Source organism: Pinus tabuliformis, chromosome 5_2 (genome assembly GCF_031772625.1).
Source record: "Pinus tabuliformis cultivar Carrire ecotype Pingquan chromosome 5_2, CPIR1, whole genome shotgun sequence".
Lineage (NCBI taxonomy): Eukaryota > Viridiplantae > Streptophyta > Pinopsida > Pinales > Pinaceae > Pinus > Pinus tabuliformis.
Window position 1 is genome coordinate 561,254,613 of NC_142306.1, and position 23,386 is coordinate 561,277,998.

The 23,386-nt window shown below is 39.6% G+C and overlaps 1 protein-coding gene across 1 annotated transcript in view; it reads left to right on the forward strand.

Annotated features, from left to right (window-relative positions):
• The window catches only part of LOC149160203 (GroES-like zinc-binding alcohol dehydrogenase family protein), a 240,623-nt gene that overhangs the window by 179,611 nt on the left and 37,626 nt on the right, over positions 1 to 23,386 (forward strand). Inside the window, exons 4-5 of the mRNA XM_089434537.1 lie at positions 18,329 to 18,448; positions 18,584 to 18,692. Coding sequence (XP_089290663.1) covers positions 18,329 to 18,448; positions 18,584 to 18,692 — 229 coding nt within the window. The remainder of the gene's footprint in view (positions 1 to 18,328; positions 18,449 to 18,583; positions 18,693 to 23,386) is intronic.

Below are 23,386 nucleotides of genomic sequence, written 5' to 3' on the forward strand. Positions count from 1 at the left end.
ATGGATTCTAAGAAAATCGAAGTACATGGTTTAATCAAGGATTTACAAGTTCACCTTTTAGTTTACCCGGACATCATGGTTGTTATGGATATTGTTGTCGTTGATGTACCTAATGCTTGGGGTATGCTGTTATCTAGAAAGTGGGCCTCTGATCTAGGAGGAAGCATTCAGATGAATTGGTCATATGCTATGATTCCTTCTCCTAGCGGTGATGGTTTTGTTAGGCTAAATAGAGAGCCCGAGAGGAAATTTCATGTTGAAGATCCTAAGAAGCCTCATAACGAAATAATTAGAGAACAATCTGACATCGGGAACTACTCTATCATGTCCAATTTCATAATTCCTCCCGATGATGAGATTAAGGATCTTAAGGATAACGTCTGGTATATGTACTTCGATGGTGCGTCCTATAGTCATGGTAAAGGTGCAGGAGTAGTGCTTAAATCTCCCCTTGGTCATATATTCAAGTTTGCCTATCGTTTAGAATTTGAAGCAACCAACAATGTCGCTGAGTACGAAGCTATATTGTTGGGTCTTGAATTGGCCAAAGCTTTGAGGATTAAATTGCTTAGCATCAAGGGGGATTCCGATCTGGTTATCATGCAACTTAAAAACAAATTCACATGTAGAAATCAGAGATTAAGAAACTATCGAAATGCTGTGTGGGATACTATGGAGCACTTCGATGCCCTTAACCTTGAAGCAATCCCTCGAGAACAAAATAGTTTGGCGGATGAACTTGCTGTAGCTGCCACAACTTTCCAGTTATCTGATGAGTTAATTAACGATAAAATCAAAATGGAAGTAATATTTAGACCATCTGTCCCAGATAACTCGGAGCATTGGCAAGTTTTTAACGACGAAAAGCAAGTCGTTCGTTTTCTCAACAGTTTGGATGAGTTTGAGGATTTCCGGATAGTTTCTGGCGAGGATGGTTCTTTAGATCATAGACATATCATAAATCCTACTCCCAGAAATGTAGTTGCCTTAGAGCAACATTTTGATCGGCATGATGCTACGAAGCTGAGAGAAGAAAACAAGTTGGACCCAGGCGAGTACCTCGAAATCAACATTGGTACTTCTGAAAATCCAAAAATAGTTAAAATTGGTAAAGGTACTAGTTTGGAGGAAAGGAAAAAGTTAACTGATTTACTTCATGAATATAGAGATGTTTTAGCTTTTTCCTATGATGAATTAAAAGGCTATAGGGAAGATGTTATGGAGCATACTATTCCCTTAAAGGACGAAAATGCTAAACCCTTTCGGCAGAAACTTAGGCAAATTAATCCGAAATTAGCCCCCTTGGTCCAGAAAGAACTTGCAAAGATGCTTTCAGCAGGAATCATCGCTCAAACTAGGCATTCGACATGGTGTTCGAATTTGGTAATTGTTAGGAAAAAGAACGGTTCTATAAGACTTTGTGTCGATTTTAGAAACCTTAATCTAGCATGCAAAAAGGATAATTACCCTTTGCCAAACATGGAAACTTTGTTGCAAAGAGTAACTGGGTCTGGAATGATGTCATTGCTAGATGGCTTTTCTGGGTATAATCAAGTTTGGGTTAAAAAGGAAGATCGACACAAGACCACATTTACAACACCATGGGGTACTTTTGAATACATCAGAATGCCATTTGGGTTAACAAATGCTGGGGCTACTTTCCAGAGGGCCATGGATTATGCCTTCAAAGGGTTGATCGGGAAAATTATCGAAATTTACCAAGACGATCTTACCGTTTTCTCTAAAGATGGTATCAGTCATATAGATCATCTTAGGAAAGTTTTCGATAGATGCAGAGAATATGGAATTTCTTTGAATCCGGCTAAATCTGTTTTTGGGGTAACAGAAGGGAAATTACTCGGTCATATCATTTCTAAGGAAGGAATCAAGATCGATCCCGAACGAGTTGAAGCAATTCAAAAGATCCCTCTCCCGCATAATCTTAAATCCCTTCAGTCTTTCCTTGGAAAGATAAATTTTATTAGAAGATTCATCCCAAATTATGCAGAAATAGCTAAGCCCATTCAAAGTCTTCTGAAGAAAGATGCAAAATTTGTCTGGCAAGAAGAGGGCAAAAAGGCTTTCCAAGAAATCAAGTCCGCTATTGCAAAAGCTCCTGTCCTGGTTAGTCCTAATTACTCCAAGGATTTCATGATTTTTTCTTTCGCTTCTGAAGATACCATTGCCGGTGTCTTGCTTCAAAAGAATCGAGATGGTCACGAGCAGCCTATTGCTTTCATGAGTAGAGCACTTCAAAACTCCGAATTGAAGTACAATACCATGGAAAAGCAGGCTTATGCCCTGGTCAAGTCTCTTAAGCATTTTAAAACTTATGTGGGTTATTCTAAGATCATTGCTTTCGTCCCACATTCTGTTGTTAAAGACATATTAACTCAAACTGATTGCTTAGGGACTCGTGCTAGGTGGGTTACTAAGATACAGGAGTATGATTTAGAAATTAGACCCACCAAGCTGATCAAAGGCCAAGGTTTAGCTCAAATGTTAACAGAAAGTAATGAAAAGACTCTTGGTTTGTTCTGCCTTAACGATCTATCTTCGCCAGAATTGAAAAGATTAGCAGAGCATGAATGGTATAAGGACATAGTTTACTACTTAACCAATCTTGCATGTCCTAACCATTTAGTCGCTCATAAGAGAAGGGCTCTTAGACTAAAAGCCACTAAGTACTGCCTTATGAAGGATGGCCTTGGATGGAGAAATCCTGAGGGCATAGTGCTTAGGTGTGTTGACGATGTTGAGTCCAAAAGATTAATCTCCGAATTTCATTCAGGATTTTGTGGTGGTCATTATGCCGCTAGAACTACCGCCCACAAAATCCTGAGAGCTGGCTATTATTGGCCTTCGATTTTTTCTGATGTGCACAAGTATGTTAGAACGTGTCAAGCCTGTCAGCTGTTCACTGGGAAGCAGAAGCTTGCTGCCCTTCCTCTACAACCTGTTATTGTGGAGGCACCTTTTCAGCATTGGGGTCTGGACTTCATAGGGAAGTTCCATGAAAATTCTAGCAATGGCTACTCATGGATTTTGACTGCTACAGATTATTTCACTAAATGGGTCGAAGCCATTCCTGCTAAGAATGCCACTGAAAAGGTTATTATGGATTTCATTGAAAATAACATCATTACTAGATTTGGTGTCCCCGCTAAGATCACTACGGACAATGCCAAGGCTTTTAGTTCTTCAGAGTTTACATCTTTTTGTTTCAAGTATGGCATTGTCTTATCTCATTCGTCGAATTACTATCCTCAGGGTAATGGTTTGGCTGAGTCAAGTAATAAAAATCTCATAACCATTATCAAGAAGATAGTAGGAGATAACAAGAAGTCTTGGGACAGCAAAATCAAGTATGCTTTGTGGGCAGACAGAATTACTAAGAAGAAGTTTACTGGTAAATCTCCCTTTGAATTAGTTTATGGCTTGGATGTTACCTTACCTGTGCACCTAAAATTGCCAGCTTATCAGCTTCTCCAAAATTTTTCCACTAATAAAGATGTTGTTCAGAATAGGATAGATCAGATTGTGGAATTAGATGAGGCTCGTTGGACAGCTTTTGAGGCTATATGTAAAAATCAATCTAATATTAAGAAAAGCTTTGATAAATGCTCTCGATCTAGATCTTTGCAGGTTGGAGATATGGTTTTACTTTGGGATCGCAAAAATGAAAAGCCGGGAAAGCATAAGAAGTTTGATAGTTTGTGGCTAGGACCATACATCATTAGAGATATAGCCGGGCCGAACTCATTCTACTTGAGCAGATTGGATGGCGAACCACTTGATCTACCAGTGAACGGCCAAATGCTCAAGCTGTTCTTCAGAGATGATATCTGATGCCATTGGGGCATCTTCTGTATTGTATTTCTATCCCTACACCTTGTCTTTTCAGCATTTCATTTCTGTTTTTAGGATTAGATTTACTTTTCATGTTGTTAGTTAGTCAATAAATGAAGAGCTTTTATCTTTCCTGTGCTTAATGTATATGATGATTTTGGAATGGACGCTACTTATTTTTATCTGTGTGTTGTATGGGTGCAGATTCTGGATTCTCACATTCCTGCAAGCAGCAACGTGTCCCCAAGTAGAGCCAGATGTTGACCTCTACCGGTCAACTACCCATGCAGTACACCCCCTTTTTCTTTGCAAGAAAGGGGCAGCACCTGATCAGCGTGTCCGTGCCATCCAACAGTCATCAGCAGCTTGATCAATCTAATTGTAAACCCAGTCTGCATGTATTAATTGTAAATAATCTTAGCAGACATGAGTCGTGTATGTGTATTGCCTAGGTGGACCTAACTTTCTAGTGGTAATCTACGTCCCGGAAGGTTTTTCGTCTCACCAATCCATGGATCGGCAGAGTTTTCCTTCAAACCTGACCCCAAAGCCGGGATGGATTTTGTCATTAGAACTTTAGGAGAATCCTAGTGTGTTGATCTGCTAGATTATAGTTGTGTCGCAGAACTGGGTGTTTTGTGAGGGTCTGTATTAAGTGGGTTTGTCCCCTTGAGATGTAAATTGTAAAAAGTCAGCATGAAATGTGTCTTGAGGGTTGAAAATGTTTTAAATCCCCTCGTGAGTCCTAAGTCCTAGGTCCTAGGTGATGTTTCCAAAGGCTTAGTTCGATGATCCATTTTAAAAAATGAAATAAAATAATAAAATAAATAAAAATTAAGAAATTTAAAAATTTAAAAAATAAAAAAAAATAATAATGAAAAAAAAAAATATAAAGCAAAAACCCTAACTAATAAAATAATAATATTTTAAGTGAATAAATCGACGGATGAGATCAAGAGATGTCTTGATCCTCATCAACGGTCGAGATCATTTCTACATGGATCATTCGAACTAGCCGTTGGGATCATTTCCTTTATATAGGGTCTTAGGTGGTCATTTCAGATTCATTCGATCTGTGAGTCAATACTGAAAAAGCTCTCTTGTAATCTGATTTCTGGTTAATAAAAGAAGACTTTGGGGTCCAAATCTTGCTGGTGTTACTCTCTGGAATTGCTGTGAGATGCTTATTTTTCTGCATATTTCAGTTTTCAGCCATTAATAATAGCTTGTTTTCAGAGTATTGTGAGCACAGGTATCTTGTTCACTTGCTAGGGTTTGAGTGTTGTTAGGGTTTCTGAAATAATGGCAGGTATCTCCATTATTTCCTGAGATCTAGCAGCATTCTTGCTCTCTTTATCAAGGGTTGCTTGAGATGTGCAGGAAATCTTTAGGTGAAGGATATTGGTGGGCGTTTGGGGAAGTTCTAGGCTGAACCAGCCGACTCCCACAAGCTTTTCTTTGCAGAGCCTAGCTGATTTTGGCCCTGGGTTAATCATTTAAAAGTTTCTTTTCTGATTTACATGAGAGATTTCTGGATCTTGTTTGATAACCTGAAGTATTCCTGTTATTATTTGCTAAATCTGGCTGTAAGGGGCCAAGTCTGTACATTTATTAAATTAATCTAGGGTTTCAGATTTTGTTTATGCATATGTTATGTTGCGGTTTCTCTCCCCTCTTTGCAGATTACAGGTACACCAAATCTAGAAATTTTTCCAGGGTTTCTGGAGCGGGAAAAATTTGAAAATTTTGTGCTGGATTTAAAATCATTATTGTTTTTCTGCTGCCACCTTCAGCTGTCCAACCTGTGAACTTGCTTGAGCTTTCTCCAAAACCCCTCAGCCTACAGCCGTCATTACACATTGTAAGCTCAGAATCCAGTGTGATCACATAAAAGCAAGGTCGTTCCTCATATCTCTGTTTTCCCACGCGTTATTCTTTAAAATCTCTGTGCTGTTGCCTGTCAACACGTTGACGTCCGAAACACTGGAAACCTCAAACCCTTGAACAATTATCATTAGCCGTCTTCCTGCCATCCGGTTGGTATCAAAAAAAAAAAAAAGGGGCAAGAAAAACAGGGGACGTTGCTGTGGCAAATCGTTCAGCGCTCAGTGGTTTGATCTAACGTGGGCACCAAATCAGAATACTTTCCGCCATCAGTTTCAGGCCCACTCGTTCTCACAGGTGAAAATTTCGCGTTTCAGGTGAGTTCCCTTCCGTCCATCGTATGCCATTGAAAACTCGTCCAAGGCTGCGGGTTTGTAGGTTAACGTATCAGACAAATCGCTCAGGCTTCTGCGCAGTTTTTGGTCAATGTGTTAGCAGCTCAGTTTCCAGTTTCGATTTTTCCTTTCTTCCCGCATCTTCCGCTGTCTGCAGTGGCAGTCTCTTCCTATCGCCGCCCTCACACCTGCGTTCCTCCATTGAAATCTCGCGGATCTGCACACGTCCACGTACAATAAGAAAGGGAAAACGCGGAATCGATACCAGGTAATACGTTGGGTGAAAACACGTGATTTTGGTGAACGGGCCAGGTAACTGTGTCTTCGCATAATGAAATTTTTTCGGTTGCGTCAGGTGTTAGTGTAGTATAGTTTATTTTTGGCTTAGTATATAGATCAATGTGGTATGTAGTGTTAGTATACATATAGTTGTGTAGGTTTCGATTAGGTTTAGATTTAAATTTGTTTTTAGTTTTATTTCATATTTAAAATAGATTTCAATTAGTTTTTTTTTTTTTTTAGGACCTAACTTTGGTTAGAATTTAATTTTAGATTTTAATTTAAATTAACGTAGATTTTATTTTGATTTTAATTTACATTTAGTTTAGGTTTTGTTTTATTTAGATTTTAACTTAGTCTTTTAAATTTTGCTTTTAAATATAAAATATAAAAAGGTTAAATTTTTTATTTAGATTTGTTTTAGTTAGTTTTTAATGTGTTAGCTTTAGTTTTTTTTAGATTTTAGATTTAGGTTTTAGGAAATTTAAATCTTTAATTTAGGAATTAACTTTTTATTTAATAAAAAAAAAAAAATATTTTGCATTTAGCCGGAATTTTTAGCTTTAAATTTTTTGCCTGAAAATATTTCTTTTGCCAAATTCAGTTTGCTGAGATTTAAAGTTATTGATCTGGAATGAATGCTTTATATGAATGATTATCCTAACATGGTATCTGGTTGACAATTGGAGATTTATAATTGCGTATTATTTTCCTAATTACTGGATATCGACATTGAGTTCCATGATCTTTGTGGTTTTACTGAATATTTAAGCATTGTTCAAGTTATTTGATGATAAGTGATTGCTGTCTGTGGTTCATGTTCTTATATCATCTAGCTAGTAATCATTTGAGCACCAATCTCTTAAGGCACTGATCTATCAAATCAATAAAATCATCTTAGTGCATCTCGTCTCCCAGCCCAACTGTTTGGCAGTTGGCCTCCATCACCTCACAGGATCTACCCCCCTTAGCCACGGGAGACAGGCTTAAACGGAGGGATCGGGGATCAGAGTGACAGCCCCCGGTCTGAGCGTTGTCGTGCCAATCCGCGCGACAACAGACCCTTCACAACTTGGCCCTCCTCCAAATACGAATTTTGTTGCTGTGACTAATCCTGTCAATCTTTGAACTTCCAACTCCAACAATCCTCCTCAAATGGCCCTCCAAATGATCTCCCAACTCCCTAGCTCCAAAACCCCGAGATAATGCTGCCCCAATAAATCTCACTCATGTGACTACGCAGTGATGGAGGAGATGACACAGTCCTGCGTGTGATGAAATGAGAGCTGCATATGGGATGGCCCTCTTGTCTGTAGCTGCCCTCTACGCTCCTGAAAATGGTGAAAGAATGCTCCTGTAGCTTCTCCGAACAATTTCCCTAGAACCCTGCTCTACAAATGACCAGTGAATTCTCCCTCTGCGCAGTGGTGGCTCCTAGATTGCGTGTTATGCTACAGAAATGCGTATGACCTGCAACTAATGCTTCTTTTGGTCTCGATGGTGAAGGAAAGCCTTCCTTTGGTGGCACTCAAAGTCCACCGAAGAAAGGTTGAGCTTCTCTCATTGGGAAGCTCTTGCGCTATACAACACAATGTTGGCTCAACTGAACAGCTAAGGAAAATTCGTTTTTCAAATAGACAAAAGACCCCTATTGCTCCCTCATTCCTTCCTTTTATAATTGCTAGCCATGCATTCCTTTTGGGTGCCTCCACCAATTCGATTTGCCTCAAGGAATTCAAATTCCTTCTTCCCCAAGTGCATACTTCATGTGGGCCCCATATTCCACTAGAGCCATATTTTTACCTCTTCCTCCTAAGTCCCAATGCCAGAATTGCGTCCTCTCCCAAGACTCATCTCTAATGTTGAAAATCAAAATTAGGGATATTACAGTCCTCCTGCCAAAAATTTCTTGTCCTCAAGCAATTCTTGAGCAAGCATCCTCTCTAGCTATTGATCCCCCACTGTCACTGCAAAATATGCCAGGGTCCCAGATGCGCCACTGAATTGTCCCTGACCTCTGCACTATCCTGTCATGAAGGAATCTTGCAATACCAGGATCCCAAGCCATCCTGTCCAACATGAAGCTCCCCTTGCTCCACTCACTATCCTGCCAGGTATAAGTACCAAAAGCCCTCCACATACCATTAATGAGTAGGGAATCATGATAATGTGGCTCTATGTACAACTCCTCATGAAGTTTCCCTACCAAGTTGTCCCTCTCATACACTCTAAGAGTAAACTCTTGAAGATACCACCCAATCCATGCAGAGATAAAGTCTCACTCACATGAGCTTCTCCAAATATCATCCTGTTGACTGGCCTGCCATACCAATGAAGTCACCCACTCCATCAATGACTTGCTAAAGCCCAATGGAAGATCTGAATGATCCCCCTTGTAAAAACCATTTCATCCCTAAAGGTTGTTGAGCTGCGAAGTACTGTGATGCTTGGGTCCTCTGTTGGTCTCAAAAGGGTGCCACCATGCTGCGTCACTTTGATTAGGACATGGTTCCCATCCTGCGCAGGCTGTATCCTCCTCTCCTGGGACCTAATGGCGAAAAATCTGTGAAGGCCAAGATCATCTTGCCCAGGGATCTCCAAGATGCCAATGCCAACCCATCCACTACCAATCTCGGTCCTGAGAAACAATAGGGTAAATATGCCTCACCATATGTCGTTGTGGAGTTTGTGATCCTGCCTCCGGAAAGTGCATCCTTATACCACTTGGAGTCTAAACAGCTTCCTGTAGACGAGGTATACCATCCATTGCACCTCATGCTCATATAATGCCTTAGACTGTCTCGCTGAAAGTTCATCATGCAACTCCCTCGCAATCACCTCCCCAAGTGTGAGCCTAGGGGTGGAACATATGCTACCTCGGCAGTAAACCACGCCATCCCTAAGCCTGTATATGGCGGCCCGTGCCCTCGCCAAATGTCTCAATTGGAGAGTCTCTCTCCTACCCATGACACACTGTGTCTCATCCAACTTCCTAGGGTGAGCCTCCCATGTCCTGCTGCCTGTACTGAGAGTATCAAAGGGCAGCAACCAAACGCTCTACGGCTGTAAGAAATACTGGAGAGTGATGGGTGGGTAGGTCCCCAAGGCTATGATCAAGAATCTGTCGGGATACTGAAGAGTAATCCTATGGACGTCCCTCTCTCCGCCTCGAATCTGCCGATAACCCAATTGAAGACTTGTCTCTATTGAACATGTCATCCCTAGATGCTCAACAATGTCCTCATCCATCCAAGGTGAGCTGCTCCTAATGGTACATCTAATGTTCTTGCCCATAAGTCTCCTTGGAGGCAACACCCCAAGAACCCATAGTGCCACACTAGATGCCACTGCATACCACCAAGTATCCCCATACCCAATGTGATGTGAGCCGCTCCTCCTACTCCACAACGCAATCCAACACACTATGACACACCACAATGCACCTCCATGTCCACTTATCTACCACTGCTCAATGCTAGATGCTCCTACATATCCTTGGATGTCATGGCCTAAAGCTATGACAATGCGCTTTGGCCTGCATTCGACTGACATCATCACATCCATTGTCACATCACTCTATCCTTCGGTGAATGGATCTCCATAACCTCGGGTAAGTGGAACTCTCCTCTTGATCCTCCCTGAGAGATATAACATGTGAATCTCCCTAATTACCTGTGGGGGTGTCCCTAAGGTGTTGCTCCTCAGTGACCAGTGTGCCCCATACATCCATGGGAAATCCTCCTCTCCATACAAGGAACTGTCTGGTTTCCTGTTGATGTCACCCCCTCTGACAACCTCCTGCCAAGGTACACTGATCATCCTATGCCCCCACACACATCCAACATGCCAATAAAACTCATGGAGTCTGCCTGCTCCTCTGTCAGCTCGACCTGTCATGGGTGTTGTCCAAAACTCTGGTGAGAATATGAAAATGGGGGTGAGTCCAATCACTAGATCCACCATCCTGCTACTACCTTGACTGAACCAATCCATGGAGTGGTGGGGAGTCCCACCTGGGTCCCAACGATGATCCAATCCTCAAGCCCCTCTGGAAACCCACGACTCTTGCTGAGCTATGCTCCCGACCATGAATGTATCCAAGATCCTAGTTAGCCCTATCAAGTACGAACTCAATACCTCGTGCCACCTAACCCCATGAGAGGGATCAAATGCAAGAGTCCCTAAGTACGTAGCAAGTCCATCATGTGAGTGTTGCGCCCTACGTAACTCATGTCGCCTCATCTCACTGGTCCGGTCATCATATACAACCTGTCTAGGTAACCCAACCAATCTCCCTCCAATGTGTACAGGTAACCTAACAATACTGCAGGCTCAATCTACGTAAGCTTGAAGAGGGCTAGTGACTGTAAGTACTGCAACTCTGATGGCTGCTTGGGCATCTATTTGCTCTCCGTCGATGGCAGGTCCGACAAATGATTACCCATCCTCTTCTACCATGGGCGTAACTAGAGTCCTGAGTTGTCCCTCCACGGGTAGCTCATCGAGCATAACATGCTCATCTAGCTCACGCTCCTCAAGGTGCTCTCTATGCTGCTGTAGGTAGCTGTCGTCTGAGAACTCTATCACGGCTCTGGGTACCTCTGTGCCTATCATCACCTCACTAATGGATGTGTCTCCTCGCACCTGCCTAATCTGCTATTGGTTGCCCTCACCTGAAAATTCGAACATTGTCCTAGACACCTCATCAATGGATACCTCAACAATGGATGGCACCTCATCAATGACAGGCACCACATCAATGATGGGCACCACATCATTAGATGGCTCTATAGGTGTATGATCTACTCTCTTTGTTAAGGTGTCAACTGGTGCTATCAAAGAGGTCTCCAATAATGGTGACTCCTGTGCCATACTGGGTACATCAATGTGCCCCTCATCATCCTGTGTGTCCATCCTGCGTGTCCTCCTGCTCAACCTCCTCCTCGAGCTTCTGACATCTAAAGTCCTATGTCCACCAACAAAAATGCCTCGTGGTCTCATCCTCTAACTGTCCATGTCCTGCTTGCTCCTTTTGAGGAGATTTGGTGTCCTTTCGGTCAAATTTCTCCATCCAAGTGCAAAGTGGCATGTCTAATAGCGTCTGCCTCCCTCATCGGGTTTAGCCGAAAATATATGTCAAGTTCTTATACCCATTTTTTGACATAACTCCTAGCTGAGCCATCAAAGTGGGCGAGGGTCATTTTTCCCTCAGTGCTACTCACTCTCCCTTGAGCCATGGGTTTGTCTATGGTTCACCCATCACAGTGCATACACAACCAAATCTCCCATGATCTTGTTGGCTTCCCCACAACTGGCCAAGATCATACTCTGATACTACTGTAATATTCCTAGTGGAAATTTTACAAGGATAACAAAGTCATGCAAAAATAAATAACATAGAAAATTTAATAAATGCATACACATAAACCAGAAATTTATGCAAATCCCCAAGCCGGCCAAATTTTATTAATAATATTTGCTGTGGTACAAATGAGTTGGAGAAAGTGCACCTGGGCTTGCACAAGGAAAACTACAAGCACCAGGTGATGAGTACAAGAAATCCCAACGACTGCAATAACCAACTCCTCTATAAAACTGCGCCGCTGCTCCAAAACTGCACTGCAACCTGACTTTGCCCTGATTTTCCCACTCTAGAGTGCCCAGAAAATTCTAGGAATTTGGGATTGTGATCCTTGCCCAAACCCCAAAAAAACCCAAAAAGGGTTTCCCTTGCTTCCAACCTTCAAAAATTGACCCTTCACAACTTGGCCCTCCTCCAAATACGAATTTTGTTGCTGTGATTATTCCTGTCAATCTTTGAACTCCCAACTCCAGCAATCCTCCTCAAATGGACCTCCAAATGATCTCCCAACTCCAACAATCCTCCTCAAATGGACCTCCAAATGATCTCCCAACTCCCCAGCTCCAAAATCCTCAAGATAACGCTGTCCCAACAAATCTCACTCCAGTGACTGCGCAATCATGGAGGAGATGACGCAGTCCTACGTGTGATGAAATGAGAGCTACGTATGGGATGGCCCTTTTGTCTGTAGCTGCCCTCTACACTCCTAAAAATGGTGAAAGGATGCTCTTGTAGCTTCTCCGGACAACTTCCCTACAAACCTGCTCTACAAATGACCAGTGAATTCTTCCTCTGCATAGTGGTGGCTCTTGGACTGCGTGTTATGCTCCAAAATGCATATGACCTTCAACTAATGCTTCTTCCGGTCTCGGTGGTGAAGGAATGCCTTCCTTGGGTGGCACTCCAAGTCCACCGAAGAAAGGTTGAGCTTCTCTCCTTGGGAAGCTCTTGTGCTAAACAACACAGTGTTGGCTCAGTTGAACAACTAAGGAAAATTTGATTTTCAAATAGACAAAATACCCCTATTGCTCCCTCATTCCTTCCTTTTAGAATTGATGGCCATGCATTCCTTGTGGGTCCCTCCACCAATTCGATTTGCCTCAAGGAATTCAAATTCCTTCTTCCCTAAGTGCGTACTTCATGTGGGTCCCATATTTCACTAGAGCCGCAATTTTTACCTTTTCCTCCTAAGTCCCAATGTTGGAATTACGTCCTCTCCCAAGACTCATCTTTAATGCTAAAAATCAAAATTGGGGATATTACATCAAAACCCTAGGTCTTGTGCCTTCTTTTCTAGGGTTTTTCTTAGAGAGCAGTTTGCTTCTTTGAAGCCTTGTACCTTTATTGAGCCTCTCTTCGAATGAGCTCAAGCTACGTCACATTGAACCTTCAAACCTAGAATATCTATTATAGGTGATCACAATCATACCAAGACTCCTACCATTGGTGAAAATCTGTATAGAGCATGGGACCTTGGCTATGGTGACAGTGGGCCATTGTCCCTTTCTTGTCACTTAGTCTAGTAGTTGCCCCGTAGGTTTTCTCCCCTTAGGGCACTGCTAAATTTTGTGGTAACATTTTTGGCGCTGTTGTCGGGGAGGAAGCAAGTCTGCCTCCTTGGTCAAACATTTGAAGAGGTGATTCCTTTAATGACAATATACATCCTCTTCTGGCAACTCCATTGGAAGAATGAAGCCCTTGTTCTTCATTGAACCTCAAAGTCAATGCTTGTAGGGTGAAGCAAGCATCTCTCAAGGCATTTTGAATTCACCCTGGTGACCCCGACATGATTGATATATGTAACCTAATAGGATGTCTTACCTTGATGAGATCCTCGCCCTAGACATCTCTAGCATTCAAAGGTACCCAAACATGTGACCTTCAACATGATATTTAGGGTGCCCAAGTTTGATGGTGGTCCATATCTACAATTGGTAATGTGGCAAGATTCGATACATATACCTCAAAAGCTGATGTGGCTCATCATGATGTTCTCATAGTGTTGTTCATAAGGTCCCCCCAAGGTCATGACTCATGGTTATATAATTGCAAACCTAGGAGTATTTCATCAATTGAAGCACTCTTTGATAACTTTTTGGAGCATTATCAAACTAAGGACCAGGCTTGCCCAACATTAGATATTGATTTTCAAAAGGAAGCCTTCGTTGAACATGAGGAGGATCATGAGGAAGAGAAGGATCCCTTTCTTGATCGTTAAGATGAGGTTATTGATGAAGATATTAAGGGAGATCTTGAATGGGAGCAAGATAAGGAGCTTTTGAAAAAGATAGCCCCATCTTTTTTAAGGACGTTGTCTCTGACATTGTATATATCCAGGACCTTGAGAAAGATGACCCCATTAACCCCTTGAACGTTGACATTAGTGATTACTTGCCCATTGAAGTACGGAAGTGGGAGATCATGAGCCATTGTTTTGACAAGGACCCTATCTATGATACTGATGATGATTTCAATAATAACCATGCCATTCCCTACCTTTCTTATGATCCTGGAGGTGTATTCGAGTCATCCATGTACCCTCTCATCTTTCCTTGATGCACAATCATTAATGATGATGAGCTTAGGTCATTTCCCCCTTTTGGATATGGTCATGAGGAAAGGCAACATATTTGTTGTGATCCTTCATGCTAGCCATCCATTCATCCTTCTCATCATGTTCCTCAGGACCCAATGAAGCATTACACCACTAAAGAGACTTTTGAGAGGGAGCGCTTGAGCTTGGTCATTGATTTCTCCATATTTAGGGTTGAGGGAATGATTTGATGGGTCCAACCTAATTCATGTTCTTCGCATTTTTATGTGGCCCCTTTGTATGATTCATGGTCGCATTATTTTCCCGCCTCCCATGTGTGTTACCTAACATATGAATGTCATGATTATCATTTGTGCTTTCAAACATATATCATTATTCATAATAGTAGGAAATATAATCTCGACCTAATTATATGCTGATTGCATTGGCTATATGACTATACTTAGCACTTGCATAATGTAACATGCATGGTAGAGTGGGATGCATTGCATATTGACTTTGCATAACTACTATCATCATATCATGTTCTTATGCTAGAATAGATGCATTTAGATTGGACTTGCATCATTGTATAGATTTTCTTTTTTGTATGGTTTTATTATTTGATGAAAACATGGGTGATAAAAGTATGCTTAGGACACATGCTTAGGTCTGCGGTCCCAGAGGATTGCTATTGTTCTCATGACCTCTCGGTTTGATTACATTGATCATGCACTCTATAAAGAGCTCATGTCCCAGTTGGAGCCAAATGTTACGCACCAAAAGTGGGTGACCCCATAAAATGACCAAAAAATAGCTAATCGGTGAAATTTCACCCATAAAAGATACATACCCTTGGTTCTTGTTGTCCACAGATTTGCACACCAAAGACAAGTGGGAAAAATCGTCAACCCCACATGGTGTGTGCTTTGTGGCAACGCTCCGAGAAGCGCTGTCACCCGATCCAAACTCTCTCCTAGCTAAGCTAAGGGTGGTGGTCCCTAAGGGAGATTCAAAAGGAAATCTTGTTAAGGATAGGTCTAGGAGACGATTAGTAAGGCTATCACCATTCAATGTAACTTGAAATGAAATAAGAGATTAATCTAGCAAGTACAAATGTTTATGAACATATAAACATCAACAATATGGATTCAAATGATTTAACATGATATCTTGCAAGACGAATAATGAGAGACCAGTGCCAATAATAATATACTCGCAAGAAAATTATGTTCAAGGTAAAATCACAATACTTGCAAATGAAATATGGTTTTCAAGATACAATAATGGGAAGCTTTGAAACAAGTGTTAGTGAATCAAGGTAAAAGATTATATACAACTTTAGGAATTGAGCAACAAGATGAAAATGAAGCTTGCAAGAGAAAAGAACTTGTACTTAAAGAAGGATGCTCAAACATGATATAACATTAAAGGACAGTGAAATAGACTAGTACAAGAATATTAAATAAAATACTTGCAAGTGAATGAGATGCTCACAACCCAACTTGTACAATAACCAATTATATGCAAAATGAAACAAGGTTATCAATGAGTGTGTGAAATAAAGAGTGGTCTTGGTAATTTTTAATTAAATGCCTAATCTAAGGTTTGAATTCCCCTCAATTCCTTCAACTTGGTAAGCACTGAGGTAGTTGCAAGAAGGCTAGAGTGAGGACGCAAAGGCCTCATTAACGATGCCCACCTAGGACTTCAATACAACTTGCATGCCTTCGTTCCTACAAGGGACTCAACCACAAGAGAACTGCGAGACCATGTGTTTTAACCTTTGCTCCAAACTCAAATTTAGGGAGATTGAATGATAGTTGAGGAAGTTGTCCCTAAATGTTTATCAACCAAGCTTATGCTTGGAGGTAAATTTTAGAGATGTAAATTAGATGCAAAGTTAACACAAGTGCTCCAATTGAGATGTAGATTTGGCAATTAAGAATAAAATGCTTCAAGTATGAAATGTCTTATGAATATCAATTAACAAAATATCATTTCACTTTAAATGATCAATCAATTAATCAATGAAGTGCGTTTAGAGTGTGTTGATGACCAATAAAGCAAGTGCGAATTACTCAATGAAGCAAATGGCAATGAGATTAAAAAAATAAAGCTACTTCAATGGAAATGCCAATTAGATCAAATAGCTAATGAAATTACTCAATGAAAATAAAAGCAAGTAGATGACAAGTGATTGAAACTACTTGCAAAATGAAAATGAAATTAGATCTAGCAACTAGATGATGCAATGAACTAAGCTAACAATGCAAAATGAACAAGTTAGTCACCACAATCCAAGAGATCCTCCTTCCAAATGAGGAGATGGGATACCAAGGGGAAAAACCCTAGGCTCCCTCAAGGAAAAAAATTCTCTCTTATAATTATTGCATGTGAAAATCCTTTTATAGATAGATGAGGGTTTAGATCTCGAGGAGGGTTTACAATAATGAGATTCAATGAGCAAATACCCTTCTCAAAATATAAGATGGAAAGAGAAAAATTATTTGCAATGCCTTATGGCAAATCCACAATGAGAAAATTCCCCAAAAGGCAATTCGCTTGTCCTTCAATGAATTTCGCTCAACAGATAGATGTCCAAGCTTCAAGAGAGGAGATGCACAAGGAAATAGGGAATGACCCACTTCTTGTCCATGGCCATGGGAAAAAGGGCCTCCAAAAATAAAATTCATGATTTTCCCAAGACTCAAATCGAAATCCCTTCAAATTCGTCTTCAAACCCTAGCCGTCTAGTAGATCTGTGCAAGGGATGAGGGAGAAAGTGGTGGCTTGATCCACAAACAAGGGCAGGCTTTTGCTTCTAAAATGTTTGTCTCCTTGAGCTTCAAGCGTTCACCTACAATGAAAAGATTTTATGAAATATCTCCAAGCCAAACCCTCTTCCTCCAGATCTGCGCAAGGATAAAAAGGACATCCAAATATATACAAGAGGAATGTGTGATTTATAGGCAAAATGTTTAGAAATTCTGGAATTCTGACATGATCTAATGATGCAGGAATGCTTCAAGTGAACTTTGACCATGGAGTCTTTGACATATCTTCAAAGGCAATTGGAGTGGTTAACAGTTCCTACATGGATAAGGTCTTAAGATACACTTCAGAATTTCGTTAGCTGCTTTGGCTACCAGTGGACATTAATATAATATTTTTTTGTTTGTTTATCTCGGTGGCAAATGTTTCTGATTTCTCCTGATGTTGTGGAGTTGTTCAAGGTGCTGATTTTTTTGAGTTTTTCAGGTCGAAGTTTATGCTTGCCAATATATTCCGATATTTTCTGTTAAATTTTCAAAAGTTTCTGCTAAGCTTCTTTCCAGATCCTCAGCAATATATTCTTTGAAATGATATTTACAGTCCTGGACTTTATCTATCATATACATTGGATAATCCATATGGTTTCCCTAATGTTTTGCTCATTGTCAATTAATGATTAAATATGCAATATACACTCCCCAATGCATTAGTAATTTAGTAGTATTTCCAATTCCATGTAATAGAAACCATAATGAATTACAAATAATGTTGCAAAGACATTAATATTGTGCCCCATATGTGTTCAGGACTTTGATATAATGATAAAACCATAGTCATGTATGCCACTTGAAGTAATTTATTGTGTTAACTAAAAGATGTTTGAGTTCCATGTCCATCCCTAGGTGTGTTGCCTTTCTAAATCTAATTATTTTTTGAGAAACCTGTCTCATACATTGATGAACTTCCACTTTACAAGGAAATTTATTTTCTTTTGATGCGGTTCCCTCCCATTCTATTGTCTTAGTTTGATTCGTGAAGCATGATTAGCAGATATACCTGTCACCCTGAATATAAAAACAATTTTCTGTTTGTAGCAAGTAATGGCAAGAATAACCACATGCTTAACATTAAGAGTACTTCAAGTAGATGCTTGATTGCTAAATGTTGAATTCTATTTGTTATTGTCAATTCGTATAAGTTTTGATAATTAGATCTGGTTGTGCTCCTATTATATTATCTAAGAAGCATGTTTTTAGCTTTTTAATGGATTGTTTGGTCTGAAAATTCATTTTATATATAAAAAATATCCAGGGCTTGAGAGCAAAATTGGAGGGACGATTTGATGCTGTCCTAGATACAATTGGCCTCCCGGAAACTGAACTGTTGGGTGTTGATCTTCTCAAGAGAGGTGGAAACTACATGACTCTTCAGGTATATGACATAAGTGACTTCAGCTAATATCTTGTTAGAGACAATATACAATGAAAACCATTAATCATTGAAGGTTCTTTTCATTGTCGGCAAGTTTTCCTAGTAGGCAACTTTTTGGATGTGTCATCTTTGCAGGGAGAGGCAGTTTCGTTGGCAGATAAGTATGGTCTTGTTGTTGGAGGTGCTGCAGCTACTGCTAAATTATTGAAGAAACAAGTCCAATATCGACAATCACATGGAGTGGGTATGTACTTTGTCATATGTTGTGGTTAGTGGTGTTGATGAGTATTTAATGACTTATCCTAAGTGTAGAATGGTAATGTACTTTGTATTTTGTGCAAACATGTGCACGTTTACACATCAGCATATACTTATGGAAATAGTAGAGCAGGTGGCAAATTCCATCCTGTAATTGTTGCCATGTAAGATAAGTCTACTGTAGGAGAATCATGTGCAACTTCCATGCAAAGCTACCTTTTCCTATGGTGGTTCTTTACCCATTGTACATTCAGTTAGAGTTTTTGAGAATACAATATATCCCCAAACAAGTTTTTTGGCATCCAATGTGTCCTGTCGTCAGATCTCCTTACCTTACCCAATCTTTGGCCTATATCATTTTGGTATCAGAGCCTTGCAATTAGAGGCCATATCTAGCCATTGTAGTACTTTCAGGATCTTCTTCCACAATATTGATAGTTGCCCCTTGCCCTCAGCGATCACATTAGGATTATGAGGTTTTCTTTTATTTACAAACAATCTTTTTTCTATTTGGCAAGTTTCCTTTGTGTAATTGTTAGAAATTTTTCCTCAAACTCGTCTCAGTATAAGAGTTTCTGTCTGAAGTAGCCCATTAGAGTTGATCTTCTACCCCATCACTTTCCTCAATTTGTATGGAGTGGCACATGTTTTTTTAAATTTAATAAACAATACACAAGTTCACAATCAATGTTAAAAGTTGGCACACATTTGGACAACTTCATTACAAGAAATGAATTGTTGGGTATAATGCCCATTTTGATATGTCTTGGTTAAATAAATTAAATTCATATGAGTGAATAATGGAGAATGCCATGCATGGAGTGAGGTGTTGTAAAGTGTAAGAGAACATGTCATAAGTTGGTGGAGTTGTCTAAGAGTACATTTGGCATGAAGGAATCTTGCCAAGTTTAGTCAGTAGGTGGACTCTTTGAGGAGTTCATCGCTCTAAATTTTTTTGTACTTGTCATTGTTTCATTAATGTTGTACATTTTTTTTAGGATTATTGAAACTGTTCCAATTGATCACTCTTGATTGGCTTTGGCCCCAGATAGGTTTGAACTGGGTGCTCTGATTTTTGGGTTGGCCGAAGATCCAAATTAGGTGATCGGTTCATGCAAGGCCAATCCCACAAATCGGTTCTGTAGCAGATAGGTCTGCACACCAAATAACCCCCCCTCCTTCCAAAAAAAACAAAATAAAAGAAAAGAATAAAAATAAAACAGAAAAAGAAGGTTCTAAAAGGCTTCTAAATATCAACAGTAAATAATTTCTTGAATCTAACTTTGTCTTTGACTCTTATCTTAGCTTATTGGTGGAGGCATCTTAGTGACCAATGCCATGTGGCGAAGTTTTGCAATTTAGATCTTGGATCAGTCATGTAGCACTTATGGGTGTGAGTGCAATTGGAGCGTGTGTGAACACATACACACGAGGAAAAATCGTTTGGAACAACAATAGTTGAATGGTTTGGTCTCGGTACAATACAACCTCTAGTTGAGGCACAACTAGTGGTTGAGTGCAGTTGGAGTGTGTGTGAGGCTGCACATACACATGAAGAGAAATCATTTGGAACAACAATAGATGAATGGTTTGGTCTCAATACAATACAACCTCTAGTTGAGGCACAAGTAGTGGTTAAAAAATACACTTGGTGTTGATCCCATAGGCTTGGAGGATATTGATCACTCCTCAGATTGCATTGTGGAGACGTGCCCAACATCGTTTCTAGGAGGTGACTTCTATTTCATAGAATTGGATTCACTTCAACCATTAGAGGTGGGTGATATTGGTGTTGGCGTTGGAGCTTTAGGAGTTGTTGCCCATTGAAGATCACTTGAAGACTCCATACTTGAGGATAAGTCAGAGGCTTCATGTACCATCAAATTTCATATATCATCACAGTTTTTTAACTCTATCTTCTTCTTCACATCTTCTTCACTCAGATTTTGGAAGCCCTATGAGGATGTTGTAAAGTGATGTTAGTGTGATGAATTGAGTCATGTAACAGACCTAGGTAACTTGAGACATTGCCATCGAGTGAGTTTACTCTGGGAGGTTTTTTTTACTTGGTTAATTATTGGTACTTTTTAGCACTTAATAATTAATTGAGTTTTTTCCTCCAAGCAATAACCCCAAAGCCGAAATGCAACTTGATGGAAAAGCCATGTGTGAGTCCTAGTGTTTAGAGTTACTGTATATTACAATACTAGATCACTTGCAAAAGTTTGCAGAATTTGAATAGGTCTAGGGGTCAGTGTTTTAATTTTTTAAAATTTCCGCTAGACAAAATTTGTAATAAATTCCGATTATAAAATGTAATAAGTGATGTCTAGAGAAATTGTATGGGGTATGTGTGCTCAAAATTACATCTCTCACCTTTGACTTTCTACTAAGACACACTTTGAGGGGTAAAAACTAAGTTCTAGACCCTCAAAACCCACTTTTCCTAAGTTTAGTGGAAAATGTGGCAATAAATTAGCCCATCAATTAAATAAATGGAGAAAATAAATATCCACACATGCCAAAATGATGTGTAAATGAGATAGAAATTCATCTAAAGGTTAAAGTTGAGTTAGAAAGTGATGTGGACTCCACCTAAGCCACAAATCAAGGAAATCAAATTCTCTTGGAGGAGACCATGAGTTCCACATGGCAACTCACATTTTTTAAGGGGAGAACTCGAGTTTGAAGGAAATTACTCACTAATTGGTGGGATTTGACTTAGAGTTCCACGAGAGATGAGTGGAGAGTGGTCTCCTACCACTCCGCTCTCACATACACTTGTCTCCTCACCTCAACAAATTCACTCCTCAAGGATTGCATGGGCCTCTCTAGAGGAATTCGACTTAACACTTGGAAAATTTGAGTTGCATGGCTTGGCATTGTGATTGTCACCCATTTGGCTTGGGATTCTCACCATTGTGCTTTGGGATTGGCTCCCACACTCTTATCTATATGAGCTTTGGACTCTCACATTGTAATTTTGGAAAATGAGCTCTTGTGCTTGCAGAAACTCTACTATTTTGTACAATTGCAATATCAATAAAGACTTTGGGGTTACATTTGAAGTGTTATTCTTCTTGAGTATGATAATATCTTGATCATTTGCTTTTATTCTTCTACTCATGTCATTATGCTATTATTTCCATTATTCTTTTAGAGTTGTGTTAATGTAGAGCTATCTTACATTGGCACGAGGTTTATTGATTTGTTCTAGATAGAGAACATTTTAGTTGATTTTCCAATATATCTCTAAAGTTTTCTCAATCATTGCATATTGTTAAGCCCATATGGATCTAATTTGTTTATGTGAAGTTGTGTAGATTTATTTTTTTGGATCAAGCTTCAAGCGTAAGGGGAAGTTCTTGGAGGAACTAACCCATTCTTGAAAAAGCTCAAAGGAGAACCCACATTTGTTAAATCCCAAGGCCTCATCTTTCGATTTATCTTGCAGGGACTTTTGGCCTTAGCTCATATTTCAAGCATACTTCATCTAATACATTACTTCAAATTCTTGTGCTCATAATTGTTTATTTGTTATTTAAAAGTTTGAATGATGGCTAAGCAAAGAGGAGAGTTTACTCATACTCTTTAGCTTAGCCCTTGTAGATTATATTGTATATATATTCATTTTCTTGATTAATTTTTCAGCTAACTTTTGATTTGTTTTGCAGCCCACTAACTCATTTTTGTGGCAGCTTGAAGGAGGAATTGTTTGAGACATATAATACACTTTTTGCAGGACCTATTGGCATATATTTGCAGCCCTCTTTGTGACTATTTGCAGCTCTATTTGTGGTTGTTTGCAGCTTCATTTGTTGTTGTCCAAAAGGTCCTAAATGCTGCCATTTATCCCAAGCAAATTGTGGGCTTGAGGGAGGCTTACCCTCTCCTCCTTGCACATTTTTCTTGATTGTTGAAGGCTGCAATTTTTGGGACAAAATTCAGAAATTAGTTTTCCAATTTAATAGAAAGGATCATTGGCATCTTGTAGCCATCTCCCTTTGTAAAATTTTGTTCCTATTTCCTAAAGGAAGGATCCTAGTGCCTAGAAATTAAATTTTATTGGAAAAAAGTCCCAAAATCTTGAAGCTTTCATCTCATATGTAAAGGAGGCTCGTTATTGTAATTCTCACTTTAATAAAAGATTTATTTTCTTGTGAGGGAGCTTGGGAATTTTCCCATGGTATCCCTTCTCCCCATTTAGAGGAAGGATATTTGCTTGTGGGTGGACTAATCTCTTTAGTTTAGTTTCTCTAAATTCTCTTTTGTTAATCTCATTCATGCATGGTTAGTCTCTTAACATAACATTCATATCTACTTTCATTTTACATAAAGTGAGCTTGGTTTAGTTTGCCATTTCCATTTCTTGAATACTTGTATTGTGCAATCTACATGCAATATTTATTTTGAGCAAGCAAGTACTTTACATTTATTTGGCAAGCTTAGACTAGTTTACTTATTTATTTACTTGGTTTCACAAGTCTCTTGAATACATTGCTTCATCATCTTATGTTCATATGGCATTTTGATTATTGTTGATGTATCTTAAAGCATTTTTATGTCATTTCATTTGAAGCAAATTTGACATCTATTTCATGTATTTGCAAACAATCTATTTGGAACTTGTGGAGCTACATTGAACTAATTTTCACTTTCATTTTCCCATTGAAGATATTG